The sequence below is a fragment of the Onychomys torridus genome, chromosome 3, assembly GCF_903995425.1.
Source record: "Onychomys torridus chromosome 3, mOncTor1.1, whole genome shotgun sequence".
Taxonomy (NCBI): Eukaryota; Metazoa; Chordata; class Mammalia; order Rodentia; family Cricetidae; genus Onychomys; species Onychomys torridus.
The window spans coordinates 159,448,339-159,468,186 of NC_050445.1; the positions used below are offsets into that span (position 1 = coordinate 159,448,339).

The 19,848-nt window shown below is 42.6% G+C and overlaps 1 protein-coding gene across 4 annotated transcripts in view; it reads left to right on the forward strand.

Annotated features, from left to right (window-relative positions):
* Nucleotides 1-19,848, forward strand: part of Far2 (fatty acyl-CoA reductase 2) — a 116,163-nt gene that overhangs the window by 60,936 nt on the left and 35,379 nt on the right. For all 4 annotated transcript variants that reach the window (XM_036181077.1, XM_036181076.1, XM_036181079.1 and 1 more), the window contains one exon: nucleotides 14,933-15,160. In XM_036181077.1, coding sequence (XP_036036970.1) covers nucleotides 14,972-15,160 — 189 coding nt within the window. In that variant the 5' untranslated portion in view covers nucleotides 14,933-14,971. The remainder of the gene's footprint in view (nucleotides 1-14,932; nucleotides 15,161-19,848) is intronic.

Consider the following 19,848-nt stretch of genomic DNA (forward strand, 5'->3'; position numbering starts at 1 on the left):
AAGGCTGACAATACCCATTCAAAAACCACCTACAAATAAGAAGTTACTAAGCTCTGGAATCTGACAAGCTATGCCTCAGTTCAGCCAAGAGCAGCTATGAAAGGCATCCTCCCTGCCCCTATAACAGCTGCTAGATAGGTTGAGACAAAAGGAAACTCCCTGACATAACAAAGTAGCTACCAATAATGCCAATTGACATAGACAAAATAAACTAAATTTATCAATAAGTTGATTCATTAATTATAATAGTACTTAAAAGAGAGCGTCTGCCAAGAAAGCAGTAAACTTCCTGGAATTCTGGGAATTGTAGTTCTTAAAAGATAGTGCCTTCCCAGAGATCAGGTTATTTCCTGGAATTCTGAAAGTTCTAGTTCTTTTTTTTCCCCTCTTTTATATATATATATATTGATTTAATTTTACACATCAGCCCTGGGTTCCCCTATCCTCCCCACTCTTGCCCCCACCCCCACCCCCACCTTCCCCCCAGCCCCTCCCCTCCATTCCCATGTCCTCGAGGGCCAAGACTCCCCTGGGGATTCATTTAAACCTGGTGGATTCAGTACAGGCAGGTCCAGTCCCCTCCTTCCAGGCTAAGCAAAGTGTCCCTGTGCCACTTTGGAAATCAATATGGTGCTTCCTTAGAAAATTGGGAATCCATCTCCCCCAAGACCCAGCTGTAGAACTCTTGGGCATATACCCAAGGAATGCTCAATCATACCACAAGGGCATTTGCTCAGCTATGTTCATATCAGCATTGTTTGTAATAGCCAGAACCTGTAAACAACCTAGATGCCCTTCAACTGAAGAATGGATAAAGAAAATATGGTACATATACACAATGGAGTACTACTCAGCAGAGAAAAACAATGACATCATGAGGTTTGCAGGCAAATGGATGGATCTAGAAAAAATCATCCTGAGTGAGGTAACCCAGACTCAGAAGGACAAACATGGTATGTACTCACTCATAGGAGGATACTAGATGTAAAACGAAGATGACTAGACTGCTACACAACTCCAGGGAGGCTACCTAGAAAAGGGGACCCTAGGAAAGACACAGGGATCACCCAATGACAGAGAAATGGATGAAATCTACATGAACAACCTGGACGACAGTGGGAATAATGAAGGGCAAGGTTTGAGGGAAAGAAAGCTTAGGGGAGCAGGAGATCCCAGCTGGATCAAGAACAGAAAGGGAGAACAAGGAACAACAGACCATGATAAATGATGACAGAACAGGAATAGGCAGAATGCTGGAGAGTCCCCAGAAATCCACAATGATACATCCTCTGTAGACTGCTGGCAATGGTCGAGAGAAAGCCTGATCTGACCTAGTCTGGTGATCAGATGGCTAAACACCCTAACAGTCGTGCTGGAACTCTCATCCAGTAACTGATGGAAGTGGATGCAGAGATCCTCAGCCAGGCCCCAGGTGGAGCTCCAGGTGTCCAACTGTCGAGAAAGAGGAAGGTCTGCAAGAGTGTGAATTGTTTAATCCAAGATTGCAAAAAGCACAGGGACAAATAGCCAAACGAATGGAAGCACATGAATTATGAACCAAAGGCTGTGGAGCCCCCAGCTGGATCAGGCCCTCTGGATAAGTGAGACAATTGAATGGCTTGAACTGTTTGGGAGGCACCCAGTCTGTGGGACCAGGACCTGTCCTTAGTGCATGGGCTGGCTGTTTGGAACCTTGATGCTCTTTTTCTACCTTCACAAGGACTCAGGGTGCCAGGCTTCTGAGGCAACAGGAGACCTTGACCACTGAACCATCTCAGCGGCTCTCACACTTGTCCCACTTCCATTTTTAAAGTATTTTTCAAAACTTACACTTACTAGTAAGAAAATTTACTAATATTATACCACATATAATAAGATATATTAAGTAAATTATTACCTTCCCAGCAAAAATAGTTTCATAGTCTCATTATCTGCCTTTGATGTTGCTTGTCTGATCTCCATGAAACAAACAAAATAAAAGGATTTTTTAATCTTAAAATATTGGGGTAATATCTTCTGGAAAACAGAATTCTCAGCATTGCATTTACTTTGAAGATCTAAATTTCAAATAAGTTATGATTTCAAGTGTTACAATATCAAAAATTCCTTTGGAAAACCTGCTATAAAATGATTATTTTTATAATGATTCATGTCACACCATATTTAACAGTTACTAATATCACTGCAGAGATGTCTCTATCAGCATTCAGTACTAGATTGAAAACCATAAAAGAAAGGGACAGAAAATGCACAGAAACTATGAAAGGGTTTTTTTCCCCCTTCATGTACAGGTACTCTGTGATATTGTCTGTAGTTACAGTTTGACTTTCTTTGTGGGTAGATCAACAGTGCTTGTTTTTATTTTTCCTTAGTGTGTGTGTGTGTGTGTGTGTGTGTGTGTGTGTGTGTGTGTGTGTGTGTGTAGAAACGTGTGGGGGCACGTGTGTGTAGGTATGTATATACATGGAGACCAGAGGTTGATGTTGAGAACCATCCACCATTCTCCCTCCTCATTAAGGTCTCCCAATCAAACCAAGTTCTGGGTAATGTGGTTAGTCTGGCTAGCCAGCTTGCCCCACGGGTCCCCATCTCCACTTTCCAAGGTTTGGATTACAGATGGGCCAGCAGAGCCATCTGGAAATTATGTGGGTTTTTGGAGATACAGTCTCTAGTCTTCATGTGTGCATAGCTCATGCTTTAACCACTAAATCACCCCTCCAGCTACAGGCTGTTTCTGGAAGCATTTCCCATCCTATAAAAGATTAAGTTCTAAAACCCATGTGATAAACTAGCTTTGGTTTATTTGACCATGGCAGACTAATTCATATACTCTCCAGACATCATGAACTGTAGAATCTGATTTTTGATCCTTCTGATGAAGGAAAAAAAAGAGGTGAATTTCCAGAATGAGTCTAGTATTTATTTGATTCATACAAAAACTCAGGAGGTGAGATTTGGAACGTTTTCCCTCTCTCTCTTTCAACAGGTCTCACTCTGTAGTCCTGACTGATCTGAAACTCACCATATAGACCAGGCTGGCTTTGAACTCACAGTGATCCTTCTGCCTCTGCCTCATGAGTGTAGTGATTTGAGCCCACCGTTTGGCACCACATCAGGTTTATGTGGTGTTGGGGATCAAGCCTTTGCCAACTGGACCACACCTCAACCTCTATTTTTCTTTTAATCCAAGTTCTGTAGGCAGAAAGCAGCAGCCTCCCCTGGGCTACTCACCTGCTTACCCAGCTCCCATTCCACACTCTCTCGCACCTCTGCTCTGTGATGGCTCTGTTCGCCTTTTAGTCTCTGTCTCCATTTTCTACCTGCCTGACCCACTCTTTTTACTGTCTATAGCTTAACCAACTTTCTATATTTCACACGTGCTCATGTTACTGCCCTTCCTTATTCCTTTCAAGGGCACACTTAGACTCCAAACGAGTTCATCTCTTCATGACATGACCCACAGTCACAGCTGATACTTCTTAGCCTTCCAAACACAATTACGCACTCTGCTTTGGGGACTCCTCCATGAAACACCACCCCCCACCCACAGGATCTGTACAGCCCTGCCTATCCACTATAGCTATTCACCATCTCTCTCAATGAGTTGTCTTGTCTGTCACTTGCTCTTCACACACTGATATATTTCACCTCAATATGTGCTTCCCCTGGAGTGAGTGTAGCAGCACTAACAACCTTCACACAAGCTGTCAGCTGCCACATTGTTCTGAGTGCTGTGCTTGTATTGCCCTGGTCGGTCCTCACAGCAGCTTTTGCTCCACCTTACACGGCGGAAATCAGTCATGCTCCCCTTACTCTCACTGCCCTGTGTCTGCTGTGTAAGGGCCTTCCATAATTGCCCCTCAAGTAAATGCCTGGATGAGTGGCCACAGTGCGCAAGACCTGGGAAAGACGTTTTCAGGGAAGCCAGACAACAGGAGCAGGCAGAATGGAAACAAAGACTCTAAGTCACAGCCATGACGTTGCAAACAATGGCTGGAGTTTTTCAAGTACCTGTTAGAAAATCCCATCATATATTCACTGGGACACACTGGAAAGGCACAGTTGCAGCACTCTGTATCCTGGAAGGGTTCTCTGACGTATCTCTTGGCATTTTCTCACATTCCTTCACTTGAAAGCTATTACTGGTCTACGGCAAGAAGATAGACCAAAGGAAGTGTGTGTTTTCCAGAAGTTAGCTTCTTTTCTCCCAAAATGAACCCCAAAACCACTCCAGAGCTTCCAACACCCATTAGCATTTTGAGGGTGCTCTGTCATGTTTTGGGAGGGCCTCTGGGGAGACGTGATGTGAGGGAGCAAATGAAGTAAATGCGACATTTCTTGTCAGGTGAAAAAGTACAGCTGCCAATCACACTGTTTCTCCAATCCTCAGCAAGTTCTAGGCTACGTTAAAAAGGAAGAGGTCTTCCTGGGGGAATCAGCTTCTAGCTGAGGGCATGGCTAGCGGGACAGATCCACCTATGACAGTGACATTGCATAACGTTCAAAAGAACTGTCCTCAATTTCTTGAAGCACCAAAGTATATCCTGAGCCAGATAACTGGGACATAGATAAGAAAAGCAGAGATTCTGGTTCTGCTGATCACTTAGGTTTTAGTTTCTGGTTTGGGAACTACAAATTAGAAATGCCTAACATTCTGAGACAGAATAATTAGAGCAAGAGGACACCAGCCACATTAAACTGAAGCCAGACTGTTACTTTTAGTCAAAGTTGGATCTTCTCTGATCACTAGCCCATGGAAAGAAACCTTTTTGCTGCCTTGTCTTAGTGCATTTATACCATAAAGGTTTACTTTTGTGCTTACAAGTACAATCAACATTTCCTTTGGGTCTGAGAACACCTGAAGAGCTGTAAACACAAAAGAAAAGTACTATTAAGTTTACCATGATGGAGCTGAGGACTAGCTCAGTTAGTAACTGAGCTTGTTGAGTGGATTGGATCCCTAGCATGATCTAAACTGACTGTGGAGGCAGGAAGTCCAGAAGCTCAGAGTCATCCTGAGCTACAGAGTGAGTTTAAAGACAGCGTAGACTGCTAGAGATCTTGTCTCAATAAACAATAGCCACAAAATCTGCCCTAAACTAATCGAGGAAGCTATTGAGATAACTACCTTCAAATTGAAAGTGTGGTCTGCAACTACCAGGGTAAAGACTGCTTTTGTGGATGCAGTGATAGGTTATCTGCCTTTCTGCTGGGTTGGTATTTGTGCCAACACAAAAGCAGTAGCAGGTAAAGCTTACCACAAATTGGCACAATGACTCTAGACTGCACCCAGAGACATAGGAAGAAGTTGTCCAGCATCACTTGTCAGTAGAGAAATGGCAGTTACAATCCCAAGATAGAACCCAAGTCCAGCAAAGAGCTATTCTTCCTATGTCTCTGGCCATTTGTACGTCTTCTCTTGAGAATCTATCCTGTTTTGAGACTTTGGACATTTGACTTTTTGCCCACTGTCTACTTAAAGTCCGGTTTTGACTTCACAGTGAGGTGTGTGTGTCCACACTTCTTGCTTGTCCAGGCCCACTACACAGGTGACTGAAGAAGAAAAGAAATTAAGCTCAGGGCACTGCCTTAATCACTATTCAAACATAACTTTAAGATGGGTCACTTACTAACAGATTTTGCCTGGATAATATAGGAGATGGTGGCATTTTTTATGGTAGCCTGATGATGCTCTCAATGTTTCCTTTCTTGTGATATTCCAAGATACTGCTCCCACAAACTGTACAAAACATAAAACCTTTCTCCTTTCTTTCTGGTATCAACACTTGAAATAAGAAACAAGGCATTCCCTGGCCAAGTAAACAGCTCCTTTTCCCCCTTGTGTATCTAGCCCCAAGTCTGGTATGGCCTGATTCTTTCTTTCCTCAGGAGATGCCTCAGCTGCTCTGGTAAGTGACTTGTCCAGAGGGAATGACTGATGGGTGTACTGAGTGCTCTGGGACGTGTGGCAGAGCCTGAGCCACACCCCATTTTCTTCTCTAACATCTCTCTAGAGAAATCACTGAATCAGTCAGTGTTGGCTGCAGCAGCTAAAGGTGGCAGCTGTGGGATATCATGGGCTTCGTGTGCAGAGTCAGAACCTTAGCAGTCCACCCCAGTGGACATTCCCTCTCCTGATGAGGATTTGGGACCTTTAGCTGGAACTGGGTAATTTAGAGTAACTACAGCAGTCTAGGTGTCCCTGAAACAGAAAGCTCATGTTCTGAAAGTTTGTAATTCTAGTAGCTATTCTTGACCTCTGAGCAATGTCATGCAAGCAGCTTTACCTTCTAACTCAGTAAGTATGTGCACATGAATCCTCTGTACCATGCGAGTCTGTGCACACTCTTCCTCCACATCATACCGCCCTTCACTGCATGTTCAGCAGACTCTAAGCAGGCAGCAGAGGAGTGCAACAGCAGGAAAAGAAAACCCTGCCATGGCCCTGGGGGCAGGTATGCCAGAAGCATGGGCCTGTGTGCTTGTCTGGGGCTACTGTGGGCCTTCTGTGGTTCCTGCTAAGCTGGAAGTGGGAGCAAACGTTAGGAGAGCTGTCAGTTATTAATTGGCAGCTAAGTATTACAGAAGTTATTGTTTTTCTTCCTGGGTTATTACCAGTGTTAGCAGTGTGGCTTCCTGCAGTTTTAGGACAGCCCAGCTTCCTGGTGGTTATAAAGGTGTGGTTTCTCAGGCTTGTTGCTACAGGTTGTGGGTCAAAGTTCTGCTTTGTTGTTATTTTTATCATTTGTCTATTCAGTCTCTCAGTTGTATCCCTGAAAGATATGTGCTCAGTTCAGAGAAGCACAGTCTTTACAAGTATATAGAATGGCTCATTGGTGCATATGTTTTCCTGTCAGTGCCTGAGTTTGAATCAAAGATAGGTAGATGACCTGAGCTTGGTAGTATACATCTATAATCCCAAGTTTTCAGGAGCCTGAAGCAGAAGGACTGTGTGGACTATGGAATGACTTAAGTCATGCCTGAGCAATTTAGAGAGGCCCTATCTCAAAGTCAACAGGGAAAAGGAGGCCAGGATATAGTTTAGTGGTAGGGCCCATGCTTAGCATACAGGGGGCTGGCTCTACATTCAGTCCCAAGACCTGGTGGGGGTGGGGGGAGGGGTGGGGGGTGGAGAATGTTTAGATTATACAAGCATAATTTTTTTCCTACAATGCCAGAGTTGGGATTGTACACTTGTCATAAGCAAAACACTATTGAATTCCTTCAGGGAAACTGAAATTTCCCATCCAGTTCACTGCATGTCTAGGAACTGTCCAAACTGGAAGAAACAATGGTCCCCATGAAACTGGAATATTGGCAGGACTCTTACACTGGGAGAAGGAAACGGGAAGGCAGGAGTGCAGGTGCAGCCAGAGAAGGCTTGTCTCCCAGAAAGGAATTCCACACAGTGCTGACAACTTGTTAGACCATCTTACAGGAAAGACAGAGCTAAGTTAGTGATGAGTGACTGATGAGCAGGACCACACCCTGACCAGGACTGCTTAGCTGTGCATACCTCCTGCCCTCTGTTTAGACCTAAACTTCAAGTCAGGACCCCACAGATGGACTAGAGGGAGTTCCTGAATCTCTCTTTGTTTTCTTCTAAGTGTGGCCTGGCTGAATCCCCTTTCTCTGATTTCCACTCTTACTCCTTTTTAACTTACCAAGTGAGGGGATATATGAGCCTAGCTTATTAGGGTTGCCAGTGCCCAAGTGCTGACCCTAACAGCTCTTGAACATAACTCCAGAAAGGAAGTTTTACGTCTTTTGTGGTATGTCCTATGAAAAATTTGAGAAAGGAGTGACTGGAAATGTAGAAGTGTAAGAAGGTATTTGGGATAGTGGAAAATAGTTAAGATATATGGTGTGTAAACTCAGCATAAAATGTGGCCATGAACAAAGGGAAAAAGCAAGGAATCCCAGGCTAGCAAAGTAGATGGCAATAGACTGGAAAATTCAGTGCTAGAAGAGCTAGGTGTTTATGGGGATTCAGTGCTAGAAGAGCAAGGATTCTGTGCAAAGCCAGAAGATAGTATCAGAATCCCTGAAACTAGAGTTATAGTTAGTTATGAGCCGATCAGTATGGTTACTAGGAACCAAACAGGTCCTCTGGAAGATCAGCGACACTCTTAACCATTGAGCTATTGCTCCAGTCTGTGTGTCCTTCTCACCCCAAATGGCTGTATGAACCAATCACCTTGAAATATATTTCTGTGAGATCCTTTGAATACTGAATACAGTTATCATCTGATGTGAAAATCTGGTGCCATTTCATATGGATCCTAGTGCAAGTCACCTTCGTTTTCCTACCTGTTCACTGGGCAAGGATTTGCAACAGCACTTCATGGCATTGTTGTTCCAGAACTGTGACATTTCAGGGGTGAGGAAATGACCAAAAGTCGTTCTTGATTTTGACTGTGGAATGTCTAATAGAATAGGCAATGGGAGAGGCACAGTGTCTTTCTTTAGAATATCTGACCTCCTGCCAGAGCAGTTACAATTAACACTTTCATATTTTGTATGGTTATATGTGCCATTTTATATATATATATACACACACATATATAGAGAGAGAAACTATATTATAAATCATTGTATGTATAAACAACATTTGCCATTTTCCCTCAGAATATGTGGACTCTGCCCTGTGGGAGACAGACCTTAGAAGACAGGCAGGCATCTTAGCCTCATACTTCAAGTATCACTTGAGGTGTGGTAATAAAAATAAAAAATAAAGCAAATCATTTATTTTTCAATCAACTAAGTAAACATGGGCTCCTGCCCTAGGTATAAAAGATTAGTGTTAAATGGTATCATCATATAAACACAGAAACAAAGACTTGAGCACTGGGTGACAGGGGTCAGATGGTGCAAGAGTGGCCCTAATATTAAATAAGAAAAGAACCCTATCCTTGTCCATGGAACCATCTAGAAAAGGTGCATTTTACAATCTGTTTATTGCTCTGCAAAGTGTGACCACAGAGTTTATCTTAATAATCATCATAAAAGAAAGTTAAAATCAAGTTGATAGACACCCAAATAACATACTCAGGGAAGGAAAGGGCCATTTTACCCTTTGTAAAAGTTAAAACATGAAGCTCTGGAAGTTTCCCCATATAGCTCTGATGGCCCCCTTCTCACTGAACTACTTTGCTATACAAGATATTTGCTTTTTCTTCTCTTGTTCTAATGCCACTCCCTGCAGCTCCATACAAATGGGAAGAAATGTCCCCAGATCTGTAAGTGCCTTTTCTTAAAGACAAATGTCAAACACCCTCCTTGATTTTCTCAATAGAACTCACTGCGCCTTTTCAGAGAAGAATGGATGCTACTGTGGCTTGCCATTTTTCTGGCAAGGAACAGGATCCCATAGAGGGAATTTTAACAGGGAAATTTCTAGCTCTGACTCAGAGCTTAGTTCTTCCTCCAGACCTAACTGTGTATTTCCAAACAGTGTGCCAGTAATTTTCTGATGTTTCCTGAGAGACTGTCAGTTTATTAGCACAGGGTGTGGTCAATAGTTTATGTTAAGAAATATGGATTTCCAGTTCACCAATTGGTATCCTTTTGTAGTAGCCTTTTTAAAAACACAACTTTTCATGTTGATCAAAAAATAATTGTGTGAAGAGACTAACGCTGTGTCTTCCCTCTGAGATAGACACAGCAAATTTGTATCTAGTAGTTGTCACTAACCAATTCTGACAACCTACATACTTGTGACAGAACCACTAAGACCTTCTGAGTACAGTGTCTAGCAATTTTCCAGTGACATTCTATAAATCAACAATCTTTTTGGTACACTGAATTCATAAACCTAAATCAATATCCTTTTAATCAAGGTTTGTTATGAGATTTCCCACCTACCAATGGCTTCATTAGTCAACCTTGGATGATTAAAGGCTGAGATACAAATGTATGGGCCAAGGAACTTAATATCCTCTTCTGGCCTCTGGAGGCACCACACATATGCTCGTACACATACACACACACACACACACACACACACACACACACACACACACACACCTGCACACATACACACAGGCACATACACATAAACAGAAGGCACCACACATGCATGCATATAGACACACAGGTACATACACATAGACAATTAAATCTTTTTTTAAAAAAGTAAAGTGCAAATTACAGAATCTTTACTACATGCTCTACTAGACAGTCAAGGCTGCAATTTCATCGCCAACATACAAAATCTAGAACAAGAAAGATATCATTCTGTCTTGCTTGGACAACTTGGAATGATCCCTTCTATTTCTTTATTTGATTCTCCTGGCTATTCATTTGATTTTTAAAACCATTCTCTGGTCAATAGAACAGCAGGGACACTTGAGTCTCAGCATCAGGGTTAGAGATTTGGTTAGTGGCCAGTTAGCACACCAGGTTTTCCAATTCCTGAAAAAATTTTTCCCAGTGCCTATGCTCCACTTCAATTTATTTTGTTGTGACTTAAGCAGAGACAGCTTAAAATAAAATGTATTTCCATAATGAACAATTCTACTAAGAAAAATAGAAAAAAATAGTTTCCACCTGGGGCTAGAGAGAGAGAGAGAAAGCTCAGCAACTAGGAGCACTTACTGCTGTTGCAGAGGACCCAGGTTCAGTTCCCAGCACCCACACAGAGGCTCACAACCACCTATAACTCCAGGTCCAGAGAATCAGAGGCCTTGCTGACCTTCATGGGCACTGCGTACAAATGGTGCATATGTATACACTCAGACACACACATACACACACACACATAAAATAAAAAATTTGTAAAACTTCTACATATATGTTTTACCTTCTGCTGTCAAGCCATAAAACAAGAATCAAGCCCTAAAGGTGTGAGGGTCATTGTTCACATGCAAATGTGTCTGCAGAAAGTAGGATTAATATTATGTGAACTTAGTTGTGCCACAGAAATAGGCCTGAAAAGGGAACCACTTTGTGCCTGAGGAGCCCTGTGGGCAGCTCCTGCTGTGGGGGCAGACCTGACAGTGGGGACTGCTCCTGCTGGATCCCAGGCTGGTGGTAACAATGTTGGTATGGTGACCACAGGGGCAAGAGGGTCAAAGCAGCTATCAGAATAACCTGACTTTCAGGAACCTGGGGTGTTGGCTAATCGCCAGGATGCTCTTTTTAAAAAGATTGATTTTTATCTATATTAATGTATTCCTGTGTACATTTGTGTGAATGTCTGCTACATGTGTGTAGCTGCTGGTAGGAGCCAAAAAAGGGACCCCTGGAGCTGGCTATATGGGCAGTTTTACACTGCCCAATGTGGGTGCTGGGAACCGAACTCAGGCCCTTTGGAAGAGTAGTACTCGCTCTTACCCGCTAAGCCATATCTCCATCCACTCCCCATGATGCTCTTGTAAATGAGTTACTCAATCTGCATAACCAGAAAAAGTTTTAGGACAACCGAACAAAACTCTAGCTACAAACATAAAACAGATCATCAAAACTCTTCAATAAATTCTCAGGACTACAACAATTTGTGGATAAAGGGAAGTCTGGGCCTCCTTGAGGAAAAACCCTAATACAATACCAAAAAAAAAAAAAAATTGTTCTATTAACTTTTTTCCGAGTTTCCCCCAATGTGTCCTCTGAAGTGTGGCTTTTTACAAGAAAACTGTGCATCTCAGACACCAGCCTTGAAATGAAATTCCTCTTTTGAACATGGGTTTATGGCAGTCAGGGGTTTATGGTGGTCAGGTGATCTGGCCTTTTAGCCAGGTCCTGCTCACAGTGAGTCAGGACTTTCCCAGGACCAATGTGGTGATTTTCTGAGTAACAGACACATAGTGGAATAAACACACTCCAGAACAGGCAGAAAGCTTGTCTTGCCTCACCACCTTCGAAAGGAGAATATAATGGTAGGCAAGGCTGAGTAGAAGCCACAGGAACTCGCCTACCCATTAAATCGTGTCTCCAAAGCAAGAGCATATTCCTGGAGAGATTACAGAAAGTAGTGCTACCATAAAGAGTGTGAAAGATGCAGGTCATGATTCCCACCCCATCCAGATTCAGTTTATCCATTTAGTCTATTTAGAGTTCAGGTTTAGAAAATTGCAGCTAATTATCCTCAACTTAACCAAGCAGGGACCCGAACCTCATCTGCTATATATATACAACTATTGTATGTTGCTTAAGTTAATTCAGTCAGTTACCTCAGGTCAGTACACTGTCACTGTCTTCATTACCTGTAACAAAGATGTAATAAGCAGTTTAACTTCAGCTAAGAAGGCCATCAATGTACCTCAGTGTCCTACTGCAGGAACAAATCAGCTCTCCAGCCCTGTGACAAATTGAATTAGCCTGAATCTTGACTGCTTTTCCTTTCCACAAGCTGCCACTCTGGTCCATTATGTTGATGACATTATGCTGGGAGGATCTTGTGAGCAAGGCATGGCAAAACCTAGGAATGTTTGCTGTCAGAGAGCAAATAAATGACAAAAATTCAGGACCTTCCTGTCTAGTGACATCTCCAGGCACTCAGTTGTTTGAGGCAGGTAGAGACATTCTGTTTAAGTTAACATATAAGTTGTTCATCCAACCCCTTCTAAAACCAAAATAAGAAGTGCAATATTTTGTGAGCCTCTTTGGATGTTAGGTTAACTATAGCTCTCCAGAGTACCTGGCGTTGAGTGAGGCCCAGAATAAGAGGAAGGTGTACAATAGATACAGACACTGCACATGCCACTGTGTCGTGTGGGTCTAACACCTAGCAGATCCAATATGCATGAATGATCAGTGGCTGCTCTGGCTGGCCACAGTAGCCAAATCACAATGGAGGCCCCTTAAGGTTTAAGTACAAGAGTTAGGAGATGGCTCAGGCAGGAAATACTTGTCATACAAGCATAAAGATCCAGAACCCTTGTAAAGCTGTAATCCTAATATACCGGGTAGGGAGGCAGAGACAGGTAGGTCTAGAGTTTGGATAACAAGCCTTGTCTAATTGGCAAGTTCCAAGCCATGGGAAGATCCTGACACACACACACACACACACACACACACACACACACACACACACACACACACACAGAGTCAAAATACAAGATGGTTGACACCTGAGGAATAACATCCAAAGTGGTCCTCTGGCTTCCACATACATGTGTACACATATATGCACACTAGAAATGGGGGGAGAAGGAGAGAAGAGAGGAGAAAAAGAAGAGAGGAGAGAGATAGACAGACAGACAGATCAACAGAGATTTAGGATACCATCCCTTTAAGAAATGGCTCATGGCCTCTTTCTGGGCCTTAATAGAACAATGAAGTCTGGATGGTTATCTTAACATATTCTTAACACTTATTTCTGAGTGTTACTTGATCAACTAGACCATGAACTGGGATTATTCAGTGCATGGCTTTCACATTGAACTAGTGAAGGTATAGATGGGCTTGGGCAGACCCTGCAGATACAAGTTTAAAAAAAAAAAAAAAAAAAGCTCAAATTCCCATGATGCTATTCCCACTGTACTGCCTTCTTTCTCCACAGCAGGCACCTGTGGCATCATGGAGATTTTAAATGAGTCTGGCCTGGTTACAGATGCTTCTGCATGGTATGCAGGCACTGCCCCAATGTGTGCAGCTGCAGCATGGTAGCCCTTTCTGTGTCCCTCCCATGGGCAGAACTTGGAGTGCCTGTTCAATCCTTTGGCTAACTTGGAATATGAATGGAAAGTCATCTGTTTATTAAAAGATTTTCATTCTAAGCAAAGTATGAAAATTAAGTTGGTTTACAGATTCAGTTGGATTCCCATTCTCACTGGGTTAATAGATCAATTCTCCCTTAGTTTGTAATGTTCCTCCCTTTACAGATCTCCAAATGGAAAGAGAAACGCCAAGATTTACATGTGCTTGGCTTTTTGGATGTCATGTTTGACATCTTAGAGACACTGATGCCCTGCACTGTGGTTCATGCCTCAACAACAGATAGGCTTACATACTTATTCACATAAGTAGAGACTTTGTGCATTTAATCAACTATATTGAAATGAAGACTGGATGAAGATGGCTCTGGTTTCAATTCCCAGCACCAACATGGCTGTTCACAATTGTCTATAGCTATGATTCCAGCAGATCCAATGTTCTCTCTGGCTTCTGAGAGCACCAGGGACACACATGGGCTGTTGTCAGTCAGTCTCCCACTTGGGATTGAAGAGGATAAATAATCGATCTTTTACAATCTATAGCGGGTCTTCTCATCAGTGGCCACAGAGTCTGTGTCACCTCTGGTCCTCAGATAACTTGTCAGCTCTTTTCCTATGCTCCTGCAAATAGCGATCCCGAGTGGCCTGGGCAGCTGCTGTGCCTATTGCTCTTTCTAGGTACCCCAAAACCAATGGTTTCAGGCTTCTCTTGTAAAACTTCTCTGTATGTATAAATGGCTTAACCCCTAGAGTGGCATATGCAGGAAATGAGAGCCGCCTCTTTTCAGCCCAAAGAAGAGAAAAGCATATATACTTAGAAATGGCAGATAGGATAGGAGCGGGAACACCAGGTATCACAGCTATGTAAACCCTGGTTTTTAAGGCCTAAAGCACCCTTGCCTCAGCCCTTGCCTGCCTTCACCTTAAAGTCACCACCTTCCAACACTGCCACTATCACCACATGTAAGTCCTCAGTGCCTGCCATTCCACAGCCATGGTCTGTGCTCCAGTGTTTTCACTGACCGCGTTATATTTAATGGTCTCTCATTGTATCTATGTCCTGCATTAGACTGAGAGCTGTGTCACATTCAGCTTTTTCCCATGGTCCTTAGCATAAAGCCTAGGATATAGAGCAGGTTCAGAAATGTTGATTAGGGTGCATCTTGTGGCTCTCACAATTTTTTCTCCATTCAAAACCTCTGGAAGCTCAGGACACATTATAAGTGGTTGAGGATTTTAAAATTTCTGAGATTGTAGCATGCGTTTTCTCTTTTCAGGACCCTCTTCCCAGACCATATAAGAAAAAAACAGGAATCATGTCCATGATCGCAGCTTTCTACAGCAACAAGTCTGTCCTCATCACAGGAGCCACAGGCTTCCTAGGCAAGGTGCTGATGGAGAAGTTGTTCCGCACCAGCCCTCATTTGAAAGTCATTTACATTCTTGTGAGACCCAAGTCTGGACAAACACTGCAGGAGAGGGTTTTCCAGATCCTCAACAGTAAGGTATGTCTTGTGGGATACCTTGTATGACATGTATGATGGGCAAGGAGTGACTTTGTTCATGTTTCCTTACAGCTCTGTAATGTTAGTGTTAACTATCTTCTTGACAGGAACTAGAGTCACCAGGAGGCTAGCCTCCAGGCACATCTGTGATTGGTTATTTAGGTCAGTTTAGCATGCCTGTGGGGGATTATCTTAATTAGGTTATTTGAGATGGGAAGGCCTCCCCATGATTGATAGCATTATTTGCTGGGTTGGGATCCTGGACTGTGTAAAGATGAGTGAGCATAAGAATGTATAGTTCTCTGCCAGGTTGTGGATTCAATGTGACCAGTTCCTTCAAGCTAGCCCCTGCTGCCTTGACTTCCTGGCTATGGTGGACTGTACTTTCAACTATAAGCTAAAGTAAAACCTTTCCCCCTCAAGTTGTTTTTTCTTTGGGAGGGGGGGATTTTATCAAAGCAGCTGTTAAAGAAACTAGACAAACTCCCAATTATATGCCAGAACATACAAGGGACAGAAAAAGGAAGACAGACATAACAGTGATACCTGTGTGTTCCCCAAGGAGGGCAGAGGTGCTTCAATTATAATTGGGCAGGAAAGGAAACCATCTTTGTAATGGTTTGAACCTGCCATGATCCCCACTGTTCCGGTTTTGCGTACTTATTCTCCATTGTGGAATTTGAGAAGCTGTGGAACCAGCAAAGGTTAAACCTGCTGGCAGAAGTGGATCAGTGGAGGGCAACCTTTGATGTCCATGGTCCTGAGCAAGCTCTGAACACCATTGTCCAAGCTTGGCTTTCTCTTGGTGTCATAAATACAGTTCTAGCAGTAACCCTTTTTAATTTCTTCTTGTCTCACAGCGATTTTTGGATGATTGATAGTTCTAGAAATCTAAGTATTCACTAACTGGTCACTATTCCATTTAGCTCTTGAATTCACACAGAGAATAGCATAGGACAGTAGAGTAGCAAAGGCACTAAACCTGGCCCTACCCATTCCTTCCCACACCAGAGAAACAGAACCCAGCATGGAGAGCTTGCTACAGTTGCCTACCCCACCCACATCTTATTTATCTATACAATGTATCAAGTAACAAAAGCTATTTCACAGGAATTTATGAGGATTAAAATATTATGTTGCATAACATAAAGATATTATCAATGACCTCTGAGTTCTTTTTACCCAGACAAACTCTTGTGTTCATTATCCCTAAAGCCAAATCAAGAATTGCCTAAACCAGTTTCACAGGCATCAAAGACACAAACATTTCCACATTTTCTTCTCTATCAGTTCACCACGACTTTTATAAGAAATAAAAATAAAAATGAACAAGTGATTTTTTTAATTACTGTTTTGTTTGAGATGGGTCTTGCTATGTAGCCTAAAATGGTCTCAGGCTCAGAATCTACTCACTCATCCTCCCAAGAGCTGGAATTCCAGGGCTGCACCAACCATGCCAGGCTTATAAATAATTTAAATCTCCCAGATTTCACAAACTGTGATGTAACTGTTCACATTCACATGTGCAGCTGATCTAGCCATTGTCTCTCTAGCCTATGTGAATTTAGGGCATGTGCTGAAACAGCCCCCATCCTCCCTGAAAGCCAGCTGATACAAGAGGCAACACACTAGCCATTTAGGATCCAAGGTGATTGATGGAGAAGTTGCCATCTGTCACACATTGCCCCCAAGCCAGTGAGGTCTCCATGGATGACATTAGCCAACTAACAATGGGGACAAAGACAGGACTGATTCTATAGGAAGACATCTGGTCTTGGCAGGAAGTAGTGCCCCTAACTCCTGTCCACACACTCTGCAAGGCTGCCACTGGGCCACATCCCATGGCTAAGAAATACACAGGTGGGGGCCCATGAAAAAAATGCCCACTGTCTTCACTTTTAGGTCACAAAATTCCTTTCTGTCTTACCCTTCATGCCATTCTTGAATCAGAGTCCATGTTTCTGGGGAATAAACCATCCCTTCGCCCAAGTGCTGAGACATCAGCTTTTGGTTGGCAGTCTTTATCACTAAGTAGAGAGCCAGCCTCTGGCAGTCCAGGGTATTTAAAAAAAAATTCATGAATGCGGCAAGGGTTAGACATTTCTATATGAAGGGAAAATAAGGAAACATACACGCTTTCTGATGGTAACTTTCTCTTTTCCTTCAATCTTTAAAAAAATTCTTGGGTTGGGGATTTAGCTCAGTGGTAGAGTGCTCACCTAGCAAGCGTAAGGCCCTGGGTTTGATCCTCAGCTCAAAAAAAAAAAAAATCCTCTGCCTGAAAAATCTCAGTCTCCACATAGTTACATTCTATATTGTTACGTTCTCCGTACATTCTCCACACATTCTCCATGCATTCTCCACACAGCCACATACCTCTTTTGCACACTTACATCTCTTTCCTACACAGCTTCATTTTCCTTATCTCCATACAGTTAAAATCTCCACACAGCCACAGCTATACATCTTCACTTGCATAGCTCTTTCACTATACAGCCATATCCCTTCCTGCACGTACATCTCTCCTACATACATGTTTCTCTTCTGTACAACTACATCTTCTATATCTCTCTACCCACTCAGCTACATCTCTCCTTCATCATGCACACATGCACACAAACACACACACACACACACATACACACACACACACACACACACACACACCACTTCAATTGCCAAACTCTGGACAGTTATGTTACATTTTCAGGGTCTGACCCATTCTCATAACACATGATAAGTCACATAGTTTCTCTCTGGTTAAAGTGTCACACTGACTGTCCAGTGCAAAACACTTGGCTGTGCACATGGCCTGAGTGGTCAGGGTTCTCAGACAGAAAGCGACATCTAAGGATCTAAGCAATAAACAATTAGTTGGCTGAACCTTGAGTGGTAAGGAGTATGTGCAGAGAGTCAACTGCTGAGAGAATTATGTCTACTAAAGTAGTTTTGTGCCTGACTTTGGTTTGGTAACTTGTCCTTGTGTATTCTCTTCAGGGGCAGTTAGTCTTTTTTGAATTTGTTCTGAAGTCTAAAATTAGCTGTCTTTGTGGCTGGTGATACTATTACTTTCCTATGTCAGTTATGAAAAATATCCTAGTATTATTTCTATTCATCAGAATTATACAGCTTAAGCAGGAATCATCTTCCTGACCATCCACAGCTATATGTATGCCCAAAAGAAGGAATATTTTCATGAGATAAACACACAAGCTATGGAGAGAATACCCATATCTATTATTAGGGAAGAAACGTAGTGGCACATGAGAAAATCTACAGACAGAAGCAACCAATCATTTAGAGTCAGTGACCTCATGGCTTTGCCAAGTGGGGCTCTTCATCAGAGAATTATTCATCTAGTGGGTCAACCTGCTGAACACTAGTTGTCTCCTGCTGTGCTACCAGCAGCTGTCAGCAAATCTTAGAACTCAAACTTCATATACAGCAGTGGGACAGAGATAAGGTAACTACTATTTAAGAAATAAAAAAAATTAAATGAAGAAAGCTATTCAAAATGATAGGTAGCAAGACTGGGCTGTATCTATTAAGAAATACGCTTGGTAGCAACTGAGAAGTCTCCTTTAGAAGATTATAGAGTGGAGTAGGAAGAGATCTCTTACCTGGTCTCTGACTGGACTCTCTGGTAAGAGGCCTCTTTTCCATCACTTTTTGTGGCCAGTGTTCCACCTCCCAGAAGGTTCTTCCCTGCCCCTCTGTTGCTGTGGTGGTTGGGGAAGGTTGACTTCTCCTTGTCTTCAAGAAGGAGGGAACCAGTGGATGTATGCAGACTTAGGGTCAGATGTTCTTTGAATCTAGAAAGAAAAGGAAACCTCATGGTTAGTACACACAGTAGGTCAGCCTGTCCCAAGTGAAAGGTGTGAGTGAATGAGTTGATGCGTAAGTACAAGAAGGAATGGGAGTTGGGATAAGGTCCCAAACCTTAAGTCCTGGAATGTCCTGAACTTCTTCATTCAACAAAGACAGGTTGAGTATCTATTGTCAGTATCTATTGCCTATCTGTGGAGGGAAGTGAATGTTCGTTAAAAGGTATTACATCTCAAATTACAGAGGAAGTATAGGGGTAATAAATGTAATAGTGGTTTTGGCAAATCCATTTGAGGAAACATGTAGCACTTGCCACTCTTGACACAGCATTATTCTCACTGAGTCTTCAACTAAGAAAGCATAAAAAGAAGCTAGAGAGATGATTCAGTGGTTAAGAGCACTTGCTGATCTTGCAGAGGACCCAGGTTCAGTTCACATGGTGGCTTACAACCATCCATGCAGAGCTCCAATTCCATGGGTTCCACTTCCCTCTTCTGGCTTCTATGAGCACTGCATACACATGGTGCAAAGTTTACCTCTGATTATCTATACCTGGGATTACAGTGGAGAAGAATTTGGTTCTGTCTACCAAAACTCATCTATTGCTTCTTCTCCGTCTGTAGCATATATAGTTGCTGTCTCCCTCTTTTTGTTTTCCTGATTATAGAGACAAACTTTCAAAGAACTTTTTATTCCACTGGCCACAGAGAACCAGAAAAGATTCATTTTCTTACTTAGAGCTCCTAATTCTTAAGTATTTTCACATTTTTTGAAATTAATTTTTTTTTGAGATAAGATCTCACTATGCAGCCCTGGTTGGCCTGGAAACAGCTATGTAGACTAAGCTGTCTTTGAACTCTCAG